The sequence below is a fragment of the Homalodisca vitripennis genome, chromosome 8 (genome assembly GCF_021130785.1).
Source record: "Homalodisca vitripennis isolate AUS2020 chromosome 8, UT_GWSS_2.1, whole genome shotgun sequence".
Lineage (NCBI taxonomy): Eukaryota > Metazoa > Arthropoda > Insecta > Hemiptera > Cicadellidae > Homalodisca > Homalodisca vitripennis.
In genome coordinates, this window is record NC_060214.1 from 102,431,949 (window position 1) to 102,452,523 (window position 20,575).

General features: G+C 33.5%; 1 protein-coding gene across 1 annotated transcript in view; it reads left to right on the forward strand.

The window, feature by feature from the left end:
- Positions 1-6,320: 6,320 nt before the first annotated feature.
- Positions 6,321-20,575, forward strand: part of LOC124367806 (cytochrome P450 6k1-like) — a 31,095-nt gene continuing 16,840 nt past the window's right edge. Inside the window, exons 1-4 of the mRNA XM_046824929.1 lie at positions 6,321-6,335; positions 14,368-14,587; positions 17,726-17,914; positions 18,966-19,098. Coding sequence (XP_046680885.1) covers positions 14,397-14,587; positions 17,726-17,914; positions 18,966-19,098 — 513 coding nt within the window. The 5' untranslated portion in view covers positions 6,321-6,335; positions 14,368-14,396. The remainder of the gene's footprint in view (positions 6,336-14,367; positions 14,588-17,725; positions 17,915-18,965; positions 19,099-20,575) is intronic.

Genomic DNA, 20,575 nt, shown 5'->3' on the forward strand with positions numbered 1-20,575 from the left:
TTAAGTAGTCTGCCAAATATACTGATATAAAAAATGTCGTCATAGCACCTTTTGATCCAATTTATAAGCTACAAAATCATTGGTTTTGTTTAAATTTCTGAGATTTTTGTAAACCTTGAACGGAAAAATTGCAAACCTGCCTACTGCAGAAATTATTTGCTGTTTTCGAGGTTAATTTGTGTTATCCGAAGTACAGTATAGTAATTGATACTTCCGTAATCCCAATCGTTATTTGCATAAACTCATTTTAAAGTTTCACTACCAATTTTAATGTATTTATTTATCTCAACGTATCTCCAATTACACAAATGTAACAAATATTACTACATTTAAACAAAGATTGTGGCTGATTAACTGTTAATAAATGTAAAACTATGTTGTAACTAACATTAAACACGAGGTAACTAACAATAAATGTGAGGTAACTAACAATAAATGTGAGGTAACTAGCAATAAATATGAAGTTACTGGTAATAGATAAGAAGTTACTAACAATAAATATTATAATAAACATTGATAAACTAGTATTAATAACAAGTTTTGAGATAACAACTATTAAATATACTATAAACTAATTGCAGGGTGTAAAATTTGCAACAGCAATAATAAAACAGAACAAAACAGTGGAAAAAATAATAAAATCTAAATAAATGATATGGTTTTATGGTTTAGACAGTATAGATAAAACAAATATAACAGTGACAGGGATTAAGGGGGGAAAGTGAAATAAATAGTTGTAATTTGAAAGTATAGACAAATAAGTATATGCAACGACTATACATGTATGGCAGCGTCCTGAAATAACACACAAACAACAGTTACATTATTAACAGATAAATGTGTGTTTTTTGTAAAATAACACGAAAAAGGAATTTATGGTTATACTGAAAATTCTAATTCCATCAGCTTGCTTTCTTTTCAAAACTGACTATATTAAAGGCTATAATAATATATAACGAACACTTTCCTCGCTGTAGGCTTGATACCACTGCTCTATTGTAAAATATTCATACCAAGCATGATTTTAATGGCATTCCGCTCTATCCTAAATTCCAATTATCCAAAACAAACATGGCTCCATACATTTTAGTTAATTTTGTGTCTAGGATAATAATCTCAAAATATTCACAGTTAGGCTAGGCATACACAACCCACCAACGTCACTGTGGTAAGTTATATATTAGAACATCTTATTCTGTAATATTACAACGATCAGCTGATATAAACCATCTGTTGGATAAAAAAAAATCAGCTGCATAAATCAAAAAATTGTAAGTTTTGGCAATTTTTGTAGTTCCAATCCGTCAAATGGTATTATACAAAGTTGGGTTAGGTTAGGTGTTTGTATTTTTCATTAGTTCCGACTCCAGCCGATAGATCGCATTAGAATACTGCCTGTATTAAAATGTAAAACCATATCTGAGTTTGTCGAGACAGTCACGTGAAGTCTCGCTGTAAGTTTAAACCTCTGTGTAGAAAAACAAAGAGAAAACCAAACTCAACGATAAACATGTCCCTGACCTCATTTTGAATGCCAGTAGAGGTCCACTCTTAGATAAGCTGTTATAGTAAGAGATATATCATTTGCAAGCCTGGGTTGTGGAAAAGTGTTGTAATGTATTTAGGCCTGATATTCAGTATATTGTTTGAAATTTGAATAAGTATAGAAGATAAGTTTCTTGCTGTAACACTAGTATTACAACTATTAATTGAAATCTATTTACACTATTAATAAAGCCAAACGGGCAGGCTTGCAATGATATAAGTTGTACTATAGATGGTAAAAGAAATAACTATGTAATTTTCACTCAAATCAGTTAAGTTATCCAGACTTATTTTGTTTTGTTTCACAGTTTTCTGTTTAAATAACGTGTTCTTCGGTTTAAAACAATTTTTTATTGCAATCTTTGCGTGTGTATTCTATACAAAGCTATGATAGGTCCTGGCAGTTTTTTTGTAACAAATAGTTTTTGAATAGTTTATATCGGCTACAGGATGTTAGTGAGAAACCCCTACTCACATTAAAATGTGTATATAAGCTGTTTTACATAAAATTTTATCTTTGGAACTCGACCTGTGTCCAGAAATCTTGAGTAGAAATTATTTAGTAACAAGATTTCTTACTTAGGAAATAAAAAAAAAAAAAAACTATTTAATGAACTACACATAATGTCTATTAAAGTTTATTCAAACTTTCAAAGTAAAAACAAAGAAAATCGGTTATTAAATAAAACTAAAACTAAATTATAGATTTCTTAATTGCAAAATGAATATCCTTTCCGACTCTGTAACCCTCTACCTCCTCCAAATATATGTAGTACTTGTCTATTTTCTTGGTATTATTAAAATCGGGTCATTGCCTATCGGTCTGCCTGTGCTGTAACTCTTTGACAGAAAGGTTCCAGAGAACCGGAACTGTGTGCATAGGTTTCTCTGAGTCCAAAGAAGAACTATATTAATTTTCAGGTGTAAAGATAAAAAATAATAAGTTTTCACTACACAGGTTAAAGGTTGGCCTAGTAGGTATGCAATGTATGCAGTACAGAAAACTTGTAATGTTGTGGAAACCACATAGAAGGCGCTTGGTTTATTGTGGATATAATTATATAAGTACTAAACAACATTTTATTCACTACGTTATTTTATACATAACGAAATCAAAACAATTTTTTAGTTCTTGGGTTAAAACCTCAAATAAGTACTTCTACTGTTGTAACTTTTAATTAAACTATTTACTATAACATATTAAGATATAAGTACTTTTTAAGCCGATTTTATGTGAATGTATAAAATGTAATTTTGAAAGCATTTTTCGAAACGTATTTTAAAAAAAGCAATTAATTAAGTGCTTTCCCTAAAAAAAATTGTATTCTTCTTTGTGAACATGACCCGGTCATCCTTATTTTTTGAAATCTTGCTTCCTAAAGTATTATTTTTAAAAGTTATAAAAATCCTCAGGTCTCAGCGGTAAACGTCTTTACCTATACCTTCTACGCCGCTGTCTGGAAAGAGACTACATGTGTAAAATCGCCAGTCTACAGATATTAACGTGGTCTCCGTATATTCTACCGTAATATTCTACAGAGTGTGTCTCACACCCCAAATACTCTAGCCTTCAAAAATGAGTTACTTCCTAGCTAGTGTAACTTTGCTTCGCAGTATATAGTGATTGTACCATAAATGTAAGAATAGATCCAGTCACGATGACGTATCTAAATGTACACATGCTTTGTAAAGGCCTATCAGTATTAGGATTAGTTCATACATATAATATCACATTTTCTCTAAACATATTACACATATATCATGCGATTTTAAACACAACAGAAAGTGTTGGACATCAATAGGTGTTTCAATCCAGTTTTAAACAGAGAGTTTTACTTCAAATAAATATTTTCATATTGACAGTAAGTAGACCATATGGCACCCAGTTTTTACACCAGTTAATCGAATGCTATAATTGTCCTGTGTAGTTAAAAGCTAATGGTGAAAACAGGGCCTACACAGCTTTGGCGGGTCTGGAAGAGATATTCGGCCTGGGCCCGTCATGGTCTGTTACCACCACCCCCCTCCCTCACACCAGTTCACCCCCTCCCCCACATCCTTACCCATTGACAACATCTTATTATTTTGTTAATGCTGTGGAGGTTCAGTTGGAAGTTACAGTGATTAGATTGATCTATTCTTCCGTCGACACTGTTTCCTTCAAATAGATGTAAGGCGGGGCCCAGCCCGGGTCCTTTGAAAAATCTGGTCCCAAAAAACAGCCCGTGGTGAAATGTAAAAACCCAAATGATACAGTACTACGTTCACTCAAATAAAATGACACTGCGTTCCAATATCATCATATCAGAGATCAGCAAACATTGGTGAAATATTTATTTTAGATAATACGAGTCTTGTCTAAGCAAAGTCAAAAAGGACAAATTTTATAGCGAAACTATGACACAGAAAAGGTGTCCCACATTCTTAGCAAATGCGTGAAAATGTTTGCGGAGCGCAATTCTGGTATTTCTGACATAGGCTAAATACGGAATTGCTTTATGCGACTCTGTGGTAGCTTTGCATAATCATTTTTCTGTGTAATAGTTAAACCATAAATCAATCATTCATAAGGACGTTGTGTGCTGAGGTCTGGGGTTTATATCAGTTAGTTCTAAGATCCGACGCTAGGGTGCGCCACGTTATTGGATCTTTACGGTTCAAATATTTACTACCTAACCTCTCACTCCACAGATGACAGACCAATCGCTCCCATATGTGTGCCTCGATTTATAGCATAAAATGAGTTATCTCTTAAGTAACTAACCCAGTCAAACGTGGCACAAAAAGAATTAATCTTTTACAGTGGGAAAGGAATTTTAGAAGTTTTAGAAATGTTGCTATTGCAGAAATTTAAACATGACTGTCTTCAGTTGTTATGTTCTACTATGATGAGATTATTCTATCGATGATTTCAGAACTTTGTCTACATCATTAGCATTGTAGTCGAATGTAACTTATATAAATTGTTAGAGTAAGTGGGTTTGGCGATACTACTTGATGTTGGTAGGATTCTGTTGTACGAAAAATCTCCCGGAATTTGCAATACACAGGATCATTGTAATACGCAGATTTCTATGAATTCTTAAGATTTAGCATATTGGAACTTTGTCACTGAACCGCCTGGTTACTTAAAAGCCACAAGAATGTACGTTACACTAACTCTGAAACATTCCCGTCTTTCGAGAGATTCTGGCCTATGTCAGGTGTCTGTTTTTGGGACTTGTCAGACTCCGAGAGCTCAAAGCCTGTAAGGGCTTTTCTTTGGTAGCTACCATGCTCTATAAGAACCCATATTATCCGGCCTCTTGGACCATAGGATTCTGTTGGCCTTCATCACATCCCGGCCTTAGATTTCCCCCCTCCATTCGAAGGTTCCTGGCCTATAGGAGTTAATATCCTCTAGGACCTAACGGTCGTTGGTAGGGTCCAGCTTTGGCAGCCTCATACCCCTGACAGATTCATGTTTCGGTCTCTGGATCTCTTGGTTTCTGCAAACTAAGTCTCTATGATCTATGAAGCTCTCAGCGCTTAGAAGCTCTTAGCCTCTAGGTCCTTCCGACCTCTGGCAGGTTCTGGCCACTGGAATTGTCTGGCCTCTAGGTACACTCAGCAGCTAATATCTACAGGCTACTGGTAGGTCCAGGTCTCTGACTGCTCTCGGCCTCTGGCAAGTTACACTCTCAGGTAGCTCTCAGCCTCATGGAGCTATGCTAGATAGTTCATTCCAACTGTGGTTAAAATATATACAGTCACGAGGCGTCAACAATAAAATTGAATTAATTCATAACAGTTTGATACTAAGGCTCCGTCTCAATGTCTCAAAGAGCGCCGAAAATTCATGTTTGGTTAACATTTATAACATGCTACGCTCGGTTAATTTAGCAAGAATAAATCCAACCGCAGGTTGTTAAGAGTAAACTACATATAATGAATTTGATCATAGGGCTCAGCACTCTACTCTCAAAAGATAAAAGTTAAAATATATCATATAAAAAGCTAATTTGGTTAGAATACACCCAACATTTGGTTGTGTCTAAATGAACGCCACTACCAAAATTAGTAAAGATGACTTAATAATTGCGGCCATAATCGTGATGATTAAAGACAGACAATGATTAAATTTACAATTTTCAATACGTCGATTAGAAATATACTTAACATCTATACTAAAATAATAATTAATTGAACAGTTTTTATGTGGGCCTGATTTCAATATATTCCATGAAATTACTTTAAATGCCCACATTTCCTAATACAATTACACACATGTTCTATTTTTGTCGTCTTTAAGAAAGGATCTATAAGGATGTGACTACCAACTTTAAACTAGAGAAAATTAAGCATTAAATTTCCAACGAATTTTTTTTTTACCATGGTGCAGCGAAAATGGCAAGATCGGTATTAAGTGGGTATGGTTAACTGGCGAATGTAGCGGTACACCACTGGAATTTGGAGTTCAGAAACTAGGAACCAGGATACTATCCATGGTTCATTCCGTTCATTCCGTAATGTCACTGGAAAACCTTATCCAACCAGAAACAAGAAACTCAATTAGAAATATGCTTGGATTACTAATATCATACAACTCACCCAACCAGGTCAGCGGCATGGTAGTGGCATGACGGAGATAGTGGACCTGGTTGTGGACCTGGCGAAGACAGTCTCAGTGTAGAAGAGTACCAAGAAACACCTGGACGTCCGCGCCATACCCTCCTCGGGATTCTGTGTAGTGCGAGTAATAACATTAGTGTTTGTACGAGAGACAAGTATCCAGGATCTCAATTCTCTCTGTAAGTTATAAAAGGTTTCTCTGGATAAAATCCTTAATATATGCAATTAATTTAAGTGAAAACACTAAAGTATTTGTTGTGTACAATTATTTTGTGGTGTAGCATTAGCATAGCAAACCACATAAGCAATAACACTCCTTTATAATATGGAAATAACCAAATGTTGTACAAAAGCATTTATATCCTAGCACGATCGCTAAGCTTTTTATAAGCAAAAAGAAGAAAAATAACAAGAGTAAAATGAGTTTTTGAATATTTTCATTCACATGCTATAAAAGATTCACCTGCAAAAATTATGTTCACTTCAGGACAAACTAATACTATACTACAAATTATACAAAAAGCATATATTTTTTATAGTTAGTACCTAAAACTATATATAAGAAATTTGTAAATCATCATACAAGCCTTAGGCCAACCACAAAATATTTAATAGATTTACTTCAAACAAAACATATATGCCACATACCTGCTATGAGCTATGTCACATTATTTTGCATACATTCCAAATTTTAAGTGCGGATACATTTTCACTTCAAACCAACGTATTATTGGTAACAACGGTTACCAAATTCATACAAGAAAACAAACACCGAAACTTTTGTCGTACAAATTCACTACTCAAACTAAACAATAATAAAAGATTATAAAGATAACTATAACATAGAAGATTGCTAGTGCAAGAAGCGATCGGAAAGTCCAAAACCCTTTAATACCTAATAAACACGTATGAAATACATGAACAAAAAAATGGTATACAAATAATGCGAAAGGTCAAAGCTTCAAAAAAATAATCACAAACAGAAAAAATTTAAAAAAAAAAAAAAAAAAAAAAAAAAAAAAAAAAAAAAAAAAAAAAAAAAAAACGGTAAATATGAAGATAAAGCCATACTTCACGGAATCTCTCCCACTAAACCATACCAAAAACAAAATGAAGTTTACAAATTTTACACAAACATATTGGAAATTGCGCAACATATTCCACATAGGGCTATTGAAGAAAAGACTTTCAAAATCACAAACTTAAACTCGCATTCTTGATGAACATTTCTTGAGTCAAAATTTTACAGAGAATGGCCATAAGTTTTACTGCGCTTAATATGAAATCGACCCTTATCGAGAACAGCCCAAAATTCAGTTAGAGAAGGAATCTCGAGCGTAAGCACAAGAATAAATTTAAATAAAATTCACTGGGTTTTACGTTTGAAAATTAGATTAAATTGTCAATTTAAATTAATAATACTTGTAACTATTAACATGAATAAGTGTATAAGTTCAATAGGACTGTACAACTGATCTAAATACTTCATATTATACTCTTGTCCATAACCAGAGTTAAAATTATTAAAACTTACAATGTTTGAGAAATTATAAGTAAAACATTCATTACTTGTCCACTCTTGAATGGGTTACATAGTAAAACAAACACGAACAAAGAGCTCCTGTTATCGAAGTCTACAGTTTAATCACTGTTTGTAAAATAACAAGATACTTTATCGTATTCTACAAAGAAAAAGTAAAAAGCAATCCTGGTATGGTTTTATTTTCGATATATATTACTCGTGGTCAATATTCAAATGTTATCAAGATACTTTTTTAATGTGTCACAGTAGTTTTGTTTGGCACTTGACCTGACATATTTTTAAATGTTTATTTTTTAGTGAGAAAAACGCTTGGGTTATCGTTGTCTGGTTAACAGTATAAAGCAATATAGAAGAGCTTCTCGCGAGAGCGGGACGCTAGTTTCATCACGTCCTTGGGCTAGTAAGGATTCACGAGAGCACATCTACTTTTGCAAGTAGGTACTTTTGCTTCATATAATCATTAATATTGAAATATATTTGTTGCAATCTCTCCAATGCATAGAATGTATCCTTTGCAAATTTTATTGTCAAGAATGCGAGAACAGTAATTATATAATTACACAACCTGCTTTTTCTTGATATCGGTAGAGAAATATTCCGTAGAAAAGGTTTTGTGGAGGTCAAAATGAAAAGGTATCAAAAGGGTTAAAATATCAAATTATAATTTTATCTCATATAATTATTTTAGTACAATAATCAGACATGTAAATAAATGTTAAATGAGCGTCATCTAAGTATATACAGGCTTCCAATTTCGTTACGCATTGGTCATTTTGGAGATGAAGCTATTTATTTGTGTTAGACGGTCGATTTTATGGTTATCAAGCTAAGAAAAATATAATATAAGAAAAATTTCCGTTTAATATATTTAGAAAGTCTGCAATTTTAACCACCACCAAAAACCTGCGACAAACGATGTTTTCTTAGAAAAACCTTCATTTATCAACTTAGGTAGTACGAAAATTTGTTCACGGCTCCAAAATTTTTATGTGTATAAAAAAATTTGAAATCGAAACATTTTGAGTGGTAGTTACATCGAAAAAGACACTGTTTTATTTAAATAGATATAAGTTGTGTGGCTACCCAAATTATCTATTTTCAAAGGGGACCTGTAAATAAAATGAATTTTTGCCAACAATTTGTTCGAAAAAATTTAGAATGGAAAATAGTTTAGCTATAGCTCTTATAAAATATAGAACTGAATAAACATTATTAGAGTAGTGTCTAGTATAGATACAGAATACAATCCGAACTACTATCGTCATTTTATTGTTTTCTGTTTCGAAGTTTGAACTCAGATGATATCAAATGATTATTCTAGCTGAACATTAAAACGTGGAGTACATTTTTCGATCTATGAACTTCACTTTTGCACGCTCTTTATGACGATTCAAGCTCATATTTTCATAATACGTCTTTTCCTTTGTAATTTATCGCAAATTACCAAAAAAATCACGTAAATTTTTAAGGAAATCCCCTTCTTTGCCTTGATCTTAATACGTGCTTCAAATATTGTAGGTCATATATAATATAAATATGACCCATTAACTGTTTATAACTCTAAATTTAGTTCTAAATTGAATTAAACTTAAATTATATAATTCAAAATACCCAAATATGTTAAAATACTGCATAATAATAACTAAAACAAATATCCTGGTCTTATTTTATTTTATAAAAAATAGTGGGGATTTCCACATGAATCATAATTATCTTTATTGTTTCACCTTGCAGTTTTATTTTAAACTGTTTTAAACTTAGCAATTAATGCGCCCATATTTTTTATTTTTTATAGGTGTTTAAATAGTTAGGAATCGATACAACTGAAAAAAGATATTCACTGTGTATTTTATTTTCATTTTAATTTTCTTGGCAACAATGAAAGGGGGCGCTAAATGCAATTTCCAAAAGTTGTTTATGACACATTTTTAACAACAAATAGTATCAAAGAGTTCAGTATATTTCATTGCTACGTATCTATATTAAAGTATTGATATTTTATAAAGCTACTCAGCCTTATTAAAGAAAAATTTAAAGTCAAACTAAATCAAATCTCGAAATAAAATTCATTTTTGAGTGCTGGTTGATACCCTCAGCAATGAAAGTCTTTACCGAACTGAGTGTAAGAGCAACTTCGCTGCCAGTTGACCTTTAACCCTAATATCAATAGAGTTCTTCATTGAACCGAAAAAAACCTATGTATGACGTGTCAAGTTTCTAGAACCTTTATATAAAAACTAAACATACCGGAAATATTTATATGCTGATGGCAGCAAATTTTTAATAAAATCTACGTTTGTTTGTATTTTTTTACAACCGATTTTAGTTTTGATAACTGATTGTAAACTAGGTTATCATAGAATTTGATTTATACAAGCTGAACAGTTGATTTATAATAAAAAATGATGGTACAGAAGGTATATTTCAAATTGTAAAGTGGATATTTGCAGGTAGTCGTTTTTAGGAAAATAAATTCCTTTATTTTTTATGAATTGTAAAATTTGTATTTATTTATTAGTCGTTTAAATAGCTCGATAGAATTCTTTTTCAGTTATTTCCGGTTTTATCGTATTCCAGGTATGGTTTTTGTCGGTTTCTCAGTTTCTCAATCTCTCCACATTGCCAGGCTGGATACTGTTGTATAACATATATATATATTGTATTATACAGTTTCTAATATTTAAACGTTTCTTAACTTATGTGGTGTTCTGTAATTATCAGATAACGGAAATCTAAAAAATTCCCATTCTCTATTATCGTAATCAAGTTTTTAGTCATAGCAACCATTTAATGTTTCACCTTTTTCTTCAGATATTCAAAATGTTAGATTTTGTCTGAAAATAAGGAGTAAGATTGCACACCATCATCCGGTTGTTCAAGGAGTGGTATGATCACATTCCTCTTACTCAAGATATGGTTATGCATGTCACAAAGGAGGATGAATGAGGGGGGGGAGAAGGTTATACTGGCAGTGCATGTTGATGGCATAATAGTCCAGTTGGTCTTGAACTTTGTGACTATCTCAGCGCTGCATTCGTTCGTCCCCTGAATTTCAGCATTGAAAAGGTTGGTTACAGCATATTAATCTTTGGAAAATCCGTGTATTCTGCAAAGATAGTTAATAGTTACCAGGCAGTACCTAGAAGGCCGAGATAGAGTTACAAAATTAATATAAAATAATGTAGTAAGTGAAGTAAAAACCTCATTCATACAATGTCGTATAACTGTTAATCAGACTGATTTATTTGTACAAAGACGGTGAATTAATAAACCTATTAACATATGTTTTTGTCTTTAAACAAATAAAAAAGTTTTTGAAGTTGTATCCCAATGTTATGTATTCATTAGAAGTACAGAATACAATTATTTGTAGTATCTATAACTTTTTCAAGAAGGAATTCGATCAAAATGATTTGGTGACTCCTTTTAGCTTCTGAATGGTTTATACCAGAAACTTTGTACAGTTATTAAATCTCTTGCTGTGCAAATTTTTTATATACTCAAACTCAATTCAACACCCAAGTATTGGAGGTGCTTAAAGATTTATATATATATATTGTATACATACATATATATATACACACACACACACACACACACACACACACACACACACACACACACACACACACAAGATAGTTTAAACTTGTTTCAATTACGTTTAAAAGAACAGGATACCGAAGATTTTTACTAAATGTCTAAACAATAACTTGTATATTAATAGTATCATACAAGTCTAACATATAGTGGTATGCACGATTTTTTCTATTTAAAAACATCATGGACAGCAATTAATTTTTTAACGTCAGCTCAAAAGTTTATTTAAATAGTTAAACGCATTTATAAGTTACTTACTTAAAATTGTACACATACTGAATATTTTGTATAAAACACAACTTATAGCAAGTTTCAAAATCTTTTCCATGAAATCAGTACACAGTTAAAAGGATATTATTTAATGGTAATGTATTCATTGGCTTTCATATAAGCATTGTGTGACAACAAATCATTTGCGACATCTACAACCTCTCATATTCGTGTAATGATTTGGTTACTACCACGTTTTCAAAAGTATTTCTAGATTTTCGGCGTAACGTTCTTACACATTATGTTGTATTTTCCCCATTTTTGATATGTGAATGAAGTGACCCACAACAATAATGAGTGTGATATATGTGTAGGTGACCCATATCCATCCAGTAGGTGGCTAATGTGCCACGCGCGCGCGTGTGTGTGTGTGTGTGTGTGTGTGTGTGTGTGTGTGTGTGTGTGTGTGTGTTTAGTCAGAGATGAATAACAAAATAACACTAGTAATAAAATCAATTTCCTCATAATGAAACCTTAAAGATATGTCCCATCACGAAATTTTCATGATCCATATACTGCAAAGAAGTGTGTTCCATTTGCATTTAACGAGTTTAGACCCTTATTTTTACGATTTTAGTGTGTAAATAAATGCCATTATTGTTACAAATTAATGTATACAAAGCATCCTGTATAAATACAACACTCATTTTTGGTTATAATGGTCACAGAAACATCATCATTTTGGAGTTGAAAAGCCCTTCAATTTTATGTTTAGTTATGCATGTTAATATTCAGCCTAACGTTATCTGTGTGTTAAATCTTCTTAAGAGTCCAAATCGGAGGCCAAGTATATTCTATCCTGAACCAGCTAAATAATAATGTGAGGCGATATGGTGGTTATTGTCAATATTCTTACTTGCCTCATGGATTGTAAAGATAGTTTAGAATTCTATGACCTTTTACTGGATTACCTCCACTTATTATTCCAGGTCTTAAAGCAACTAATTACTAATATAGAGTGCAGATTTGGGGATTTCTACCAATGCATTGTTTACCTCAATGATTTTCAGAACCTATAAAAATGTTATTACTTTTTATATTGATCTCCTTTGGGATGCCAATTGTATTCCATCCTGAAGCAACCAGTTAAATTTTTAGTGCAAAGAATAGCGTTTATTTTAATGTTTCGTCACTTATCCCAAGGATTGTAAGGATGGCTTAGAGTTTTATGATTTTTTTACCGGATGACCTCCATTTGGAGGCTAAGCGTATTCCATCCTGAAGAACTACATAATACCAAGTGCCGAGATAGAATGTCTGCCAATATTTGTTATTTACCTCAAAGATTTTGAGAATTGTTCAGAATTTTATGATTTATTACTAAGGGCTTTCTTTTGGGTGCAAATTGGAGGACAGTTAGCATCTTAGTGAATGGATGAGGTTTCTACGAATGTTCGTCAATTACCTCAAGGCTTAGAGAATGGTTAATAGTTTTCTGATTGTTTACCGGATGATCTTCGTTGGAGAAAAAATGTATTCAATCCAAAATAAAATAGAGTGTGGGATGCGGTGTTCATTCTGATTTCTTAATATAGTTTTTAAAATGTTAGGAAATACTTCTTTGTTTATGTTCAGGTTGAGAGTGATGTCCATAATGGATTTTCTTTTAATTTCTACTACTTAACCTACAATACATTTAGAATTTTAAACAGTCTTAACTGTTTCGGTTTTGTAATTTCCCAAATCAGGAAAATAGGATGGTTAGTGTCTGAAGAAACGCCCTTCAGCTGTCCTGGTGCTTCGAGAATGTTCAATACAAAAATTACGATTCAACAATCAATCGTGAGTTTCTTAGTGATGCTAGGAGACATTTTATACAATGTGCGTCATTACATAACGAGAGGACGTCTGTTAATTTTCCAACTTCGTAACTTTTTTTAAATTTGCTGAGGATAAGTTCTGGTAGAAAACAAACGAAATGAATCAAATTGTTAATACTATTGTATTTTAACAATGCATACAGGTTAAACACAGAATTTTTGTGTTTACCTATAAAACAGCTATCTCGTATAAATATTTTAACTACTTGTTTTGTATAGGCTCGACATATACACATTCATCACTTTTTTAATTAATTTGATTCTAAAATTCATTGCATAATGTTCTAATAGAAACAAACAAAGTGTATTGTATACATTTACTGTGTGTACAACATACTAACGAATCATTCACAAATCATGCTAGTGGAAGAACGTGCGTACTCCTAATTGTAAATACCAATGATTTTTTTTAAGATACTAGCAGCAAAATGATTTGTTGAGTGAAATTATTATTTTGAACGAGTTGTGATTTTACTATTAGAAGTGACTAATGACATTGACAAAACTACTCTCCTTCTATCCACTGTATCTCGTTTTTTACTATTTCTTTTGGTTTCCTGAGTATAATACAGGTAGAGTTTTAGTATCTTTAGTACTGACACAGCTGACGCTCAAATATTATATCAACTCTATATACTCGTATTTTGCTATTTCTTGTAGTTTTCACTTTGATTGTATTCACAGGTATACTTATTTGAGCCTCTGGCAGCAACATGATTGGTGGTGTCGTAGTGGCCTTGCTGCTGGAACTGCTGACGCTCAAATATTATATCAACTCCATATACTCGTGCTTTACTATTTCTTGTAGTTTTCACTTTGATTGTATTCACAGGTAAACTTAATTGAGGCTCTGGCAGCAACATGATTGGTGGAGTCGTAGTCGCCTTGCTGCTGGCACTGATGACGCTCAAATATTTATATCAACTCCATATACTCGTGCTTTACTATTTCTTGTAGTTTTAACTATGATTGTATTTATAGGTAGACTTATTAGAGGCTCTGATTGCAACATGATTGGTGGAGTCGTGGTCGCTTTGCTGCTGGCACTGCTGACGCTCCTGTACCTGTATCTCTACCGCACGTACACGTTCTGGACCCGACGAGGCATCAAGCAGATCACCCCCATTCCTCTCTTCGGCAGCTTCCTTCCAGTCTTCCTAGGACGGAAGAACCATGGAGAAGTGTATCATGAAATTTACTAGTAAGTTAAACATTTACAATTTAGAAGTAGTGTATTTCATTAATTTGCGAGTATATGTTTCATTATAACTTGAAATCTTATGATACAGTGATTTTATTATTAAAAATAATAGAGAAATTTTTTATATAAAATAAAGTAAATTAGAACAAAAAGTTGTAAATCTGTGAAATGTGTGAGAAATCATTGAGATTTCATAACATAAAGGTAGGCAGATAAGTTAAACAATAAGGTATATTTAAATAGAAATTTACATTATAATAGTTTTCCAGCTATTAAACACTTTGTAAACTTTAATTTTAGGTAATTTGGGCAGAAAACTGACTTTTACAGTCATAAGACTGACGCAGCTTCTGTGAAATGCTAGCAAAATCCTCCCCCTTAGCAACCATCTGATCCTTAAACCACACTGATTTACATATAGGATTTCGAGAAAATTACTTCGATAATCTTTACAAATTATGTGTTAGCTCAAAACGTAAAAGACACATATCAAATATCGATCCCATTTCGCTTGGTTTTCATATATCTGTCTTGAATTTATTTTGGTTCTTATCATCCTAATTGCCAAAGATATCAAAACGATCCGCAGCTAACACAAGACAGCCAAAGACAAGTGTCCCACAATTGAGCTTTGCTAATTGAATAACCTACACAATGAACTTTTCTTAGAGATACACACTCTAAGGATGTGTTTCCTGAGATCACCATAACAAGTGATTAAGCCCTCTATAAGAAGTTGAATCAAGAACAAGCCCATCAACAACATCCATCTTCAGTGTTTTCAATATGCATCTAGATACTGAACTAGTTCAAGATAAATTTAAAAGCTTGGAGATTCCAAAGAAGTCCATTTAAGGTCCTGTCATGAGTTCTATTCAGCAAACGATTTCCAAAACATCAACTACTTTATTTCCCACAATCCTCTTATGGCCTGAAACCTAACAAACTTTTAATCGTCATTGATCCTTCCGGAAGAAGAATTTACCTGGTAACGATTCCAGACAAGTTTTCAGCTTTACACATAGGAGTCCTACGCTTTCGAGGTTACTTTGGCTATCAGTAAAGATATTTTTCGTCTTGCTCTCGTGCAGCAAAAGTTTTACATGTACAACACCATAAAAACGTAAACTCTGCTTGGAAAAACTGTTCAACAAAAAGCTTTTTTCCAGTTTTGGATAAAGGCTGAGAAACCTCTCACTTCGCTTAGTCCTGAAAGAATCCTTGCGCTTGCTTCCGGTATGACGGTATATTCAGGATGGGTAAGGTTGGAGTAATGGCTGCTTCCAGTCGAAATCCCATAAGGAAGGATAGGCAGACTATATCTCAGCCATGTCACCTTGGAAAATGGGATTACACTCCCAAGCTACCATAATCTAAAAAGTCAGGACCCGTTGTCGTGAAATGTGCTATAACGGTTTTGGCTTCTACGAAATTCTTTGATCTCAGGACTCAAATTGAACTTTCAACTATAGCATTGTACAAACTTTATGGGAGCAATATTTAACTTGCCTTCTGTGAACATAAAGAAATAGGCAAAATCGGTTTTCAATTCATATATCCAAAACGCAAATTTAAGTTTCCACATATACAACATTTCTTATACCGGTATTTTCGGTAAGGCAAAGTCCTCTGTGAAGTCATAGATAATCACTGCAACCTCAGGGTCATTAGAACAAAAGATGACCCTGTTCACTTTTTTTAAAGGTACCTTTAGTACGTTTATCAATTAATGCACGCCCATTATCAGGAATTTCATTTCCTCGGTGGCGTTGTTTTTCTCTTTCATCAACGGGGGTTATCTATAATAAACTTAGCTGACATCTATTGTAGTTCCATTTCCAATCATCCCAGATTTGCAACCTCTAAGACTTTTGCTTATCTAAACCTCGTTTGGAGATGTCGGTTCGAAACAAATCACAGCTCGTTTGGAACACAAATTTGCACAGATTCTAATAAAATAGCATTATTAGATATTAAGTTAACCATTCAGGACCAAAATTTATTGAAATAAACAATAAACCGATATAATGGAATATTTAAGAACCCGACAAAATATTCTTCATTACTTTGGTGCCATTTAACCTTAAGGTCCCTTTAAAAACAAATAGTTCTTCCTTGAACCAATAGGAATCTATTTACTAAGTTTCAAGTCTATAGAGGTACCCACTGACGAACAGATAAACAATGACATTATTTTAAGAAGGATCTGTCACGGGGCGGTAATAATCAAACTCGAGGTTATTTAAGCAAGCAGGTGAGTAACAACTTGTAACAGCTGTTTAAAACGAAGGGACAGTTTGTAGAAAGGATTTTAGGGAGTACTGACGACCGAGTGGTCTAAGAAGTCGGACTTTAGATCTGAATTAGAGACAGAGCATGTTCTTATCTTATGTGACCGTAAAACTTTTAATCAGTTCCATCGACCTTGTACTGTATCAACTCTCTCTATCTATTCTGTTTGATAATGTCCTTGCGCAGGCCACTGGCCCATGAGGACCACAGAATAATGTAGAAGGGACTATCCATAAAAAAAGGAAATAATATCCGGGTGCGTTCTCTTCTTCAAATGTATTCTCAAGGCCAATTACACGTGAATAAGGTGTGTCTTGTAACTGAGAGTTACGTTATTTAAGGAATGCAACTACTTTCAACTTTTGCTCTTCTTCCCTTCAGTGGCAGATTCCTTTGATCCACGAACACGCAGTAGGATTTTGAGGTTATTGCAAGGTTAATGAGTATTGTACATTATATGTTTATTGCGACTAATTATATGGTGTCCTGCAATGGAGCAAATTAAATCTTTTGATAAGAACGGCTTATGGCACCAAAACCTTGATTCGATCAGCCTATCAATAAACCCAATACCCCGGAATCTCCTTTCTTCCAAATCCACCTACAACTGAAAACTGAAAGGTGGATTTTGGAACTGAAAACACCCATTGGTTATCATCGTCCACAAGGTTATTCAATCTGAAATAATTGAAAATCTTTGCTAGTATAGTAAAACGGCCATGTATTTCTCACTCATCACATCTATTCCTTATGTAGTTTTGGCATGCTAACGTTTATATAAAAAGGTCCTTACTTTTAAAGGAAAGTAAACATATCAACTTCTATAAGCCTACTGTTGTATTTCAGCAAGTATCCTGACAGCGATGCTGTGGGCTACTACCAGTTCTTGACTCCCAAGCTGATGATAAGAAACCCGGCCTTGGTCAAAAGGGTTTTGATCAGCGACTTTTCCAGTTTCCGAGACAATGAGATATACGCCAATAAAAAAGACGACCCTTTCATGGAGTTGAATCCTTTCCTGTGCAGAGGAGAAACGTGAGTCATAACCTGATTTGTAATAATTCGAAATTTTAGAGTATAATTTATGCACAATATTACAGTATAGTTTCAAGTTTTGAATAAATTTTTACGGTAAATGTCCATAAAAGTACAATTAATGATTGCAAACGTCAACTCTGAATATGGGGAACTCTAAATAACGATTAGGAAATTGAACATCCCTGTTCCACTAATTGCCTTGAATTCCAAATGGTGATTCATTTACATTCTACTCTGGTACTTTTGTGCTTAAAACTTTAACATTCTCAGCAATATATGGAGAAATAATTATAAATCGGGACAAAGTAATTTTCTAGAAATTTTGGTTTTTTTTTATAAAAGGAGAAGCCGATCTCCTCTTATGCCTTAATCTGCCCGTCCTCATGGGCCACTGGCCTGTGCGAGGATCTTATCAATCATTATTACAAATGACCTAGAGTAGAGTTTAATTACTAATGAACGAGGCATTAGTCTTGAATGTATATTGGATCACAAGGAAAACATTCCACGTTTTACGTACAGTTCCACTTCAATTTCTTCAAGATGTTTGTATTCTTGGCTTTAATTTAAAACCATAAAATGGCCATTAGTGATATTGACAATATAGATAAGTTAGCAATGAAAGAATGGACGCATTTTCGTCAATTTACCACTAAACTCATATTTCAAACTGTAAGATTGTAAATCTTATAAAACATTGGTGATAAGAGTATAAGGATATTTGTTAAGATAATAAATTTAAAATACAAAATATTTAAAACAAATCCAAATTCTCCGCTATACTCTTCTTATAAGTCGTAAAAACAGTCTATGATAGTTATAGTAGTATAAATTCTTATTTTAATTGTCTTTAATTTATCTTAAATTTGTTGTCTATGGACAAAAAGAAATTTTTTCTACCACGTTTGAGATGTGTAGAAATTAACTATCAGTAATATAGAATTTAAAACTAAACTTACTTTTTAGTAAGTGTACTGTTGCATGATAGTGGTAAGGAGACTGCAGTAATTATAGTTATTACTAATATTGATACATTGTTGCTCTGTAGATGGAAACCAGCTAGAACATCTTTCGTTGCTGGGTTGACTACAAGCAGAGTGAAGTCATACTTTCCATTGATGAAGGACACGTTGAAACATCTGGATGATTTCCTCACAGACAAGTTAGGAAAAGAACTCGAGGTAATATTATAGAATTCAATAAAACAGTCGTATGTTTATTTTTACAAATGTTAGGCGGCTGTGTTACAATAAATAGAATGACTTGTATCATAACACTAACTACGCGATGTTACTTGACTGCATGTAATAAAGATTTAGCATCAACAGAAGGACTGACCTTCTCCCAATTACTTGTGATAACCAAATGATAAAATATATAACTTTTCCCATATTTGCAACAATGATCTCAATGATTTTTTTTTCGTAACCCAATTATATTTCTTGCCATGGATAATTATTTGGAATACATTTCTAAGAAACCATTATTCGTCAACACCCTGGTAATTTTGCAAGTAGATCGGATCATGGCAACCCTGTATCATTGTTCCAAAGCGGCATTAATAATGTCCTAACTAGTAAGGAGCACATCGCAGGTGCTTTTCACATATTTCTTCACGTCAAAAAATTACTTTTTGGGGTAACGATATCGAAGGCAGTCCGAAGAGAAAGAGAAAGGGTCACGCAAACATCACGGTTTGGAGCGATAGATATTTTTAGTTGTGATTAATATTAAGAGCAGTATGGTATGCAAGCTACAGTTAATTTTAATTCAAACCAATAACTAAATTAAATTATATGGTTTATCAAGAGAATAAAAAAAGTACCGACTGGAGTCGAGACATAGGTCGTAATCGTTGCAGATAAACTGATCGCCCCTAAAGGCGGGTGTACACGCTACGATAAATTGCTGCAATGTAGTTGCAGCAATTTATTGTTACAATCATTCGTGGTTGGGATAACTGTTTAATACACCGATTTATTGTGTCGATATATTCATTGTAGATCTAGGTTTCGGACATGGAGGAAGTATTGCTGTGGTCAGTGTATGCAGTGTGCATAGCGATTAAATTTCGAAAGACGCGAAACCCTAGAAGAAAGTGGAGCCGCCAGTGGTTATTGCAGATAAGGACATTTTCTCTTACCAAACTATTGAGAGAATTGCGAAATGAACCAAATGACTGGCGTAATTATTTAAAGATGGATGAAGATAACTATATTGATTTATTAAGGTTAGTTTCTTCAACAATGTTCCTGTCTCCCAATGGATCAAAACTCCTTGTATTTTTTTACGAGTTCTACGTATGCAAGGTCTTTTTATTTCTGTCGGAGTATTCTTTGCTCTTAACGAGCCACAAGCAGGGAGAACTCCGATATAGTTCGATAAACTCACTGCCGAGGGGTTTGAACTGCCATGTCGAGGGGTTTGACTCAACGTGATTAATCAGACTCAAACCCGTTTTTGTCTCAACTTGTCGCTACGGATCTCAGAAATTTATGCCGGCTGGCACCAACCACCCAAAACACCGATCCCGATAAATCGCTGCGATGTACCGTTTACACGCACTGATAAGTTGCAGCAATTAGATCGCTACAATAAATTGCAGCAATTTATCGTAGCGTGTAAACCCCCCTTAAGAAATTTATGCCGGCTGGCACC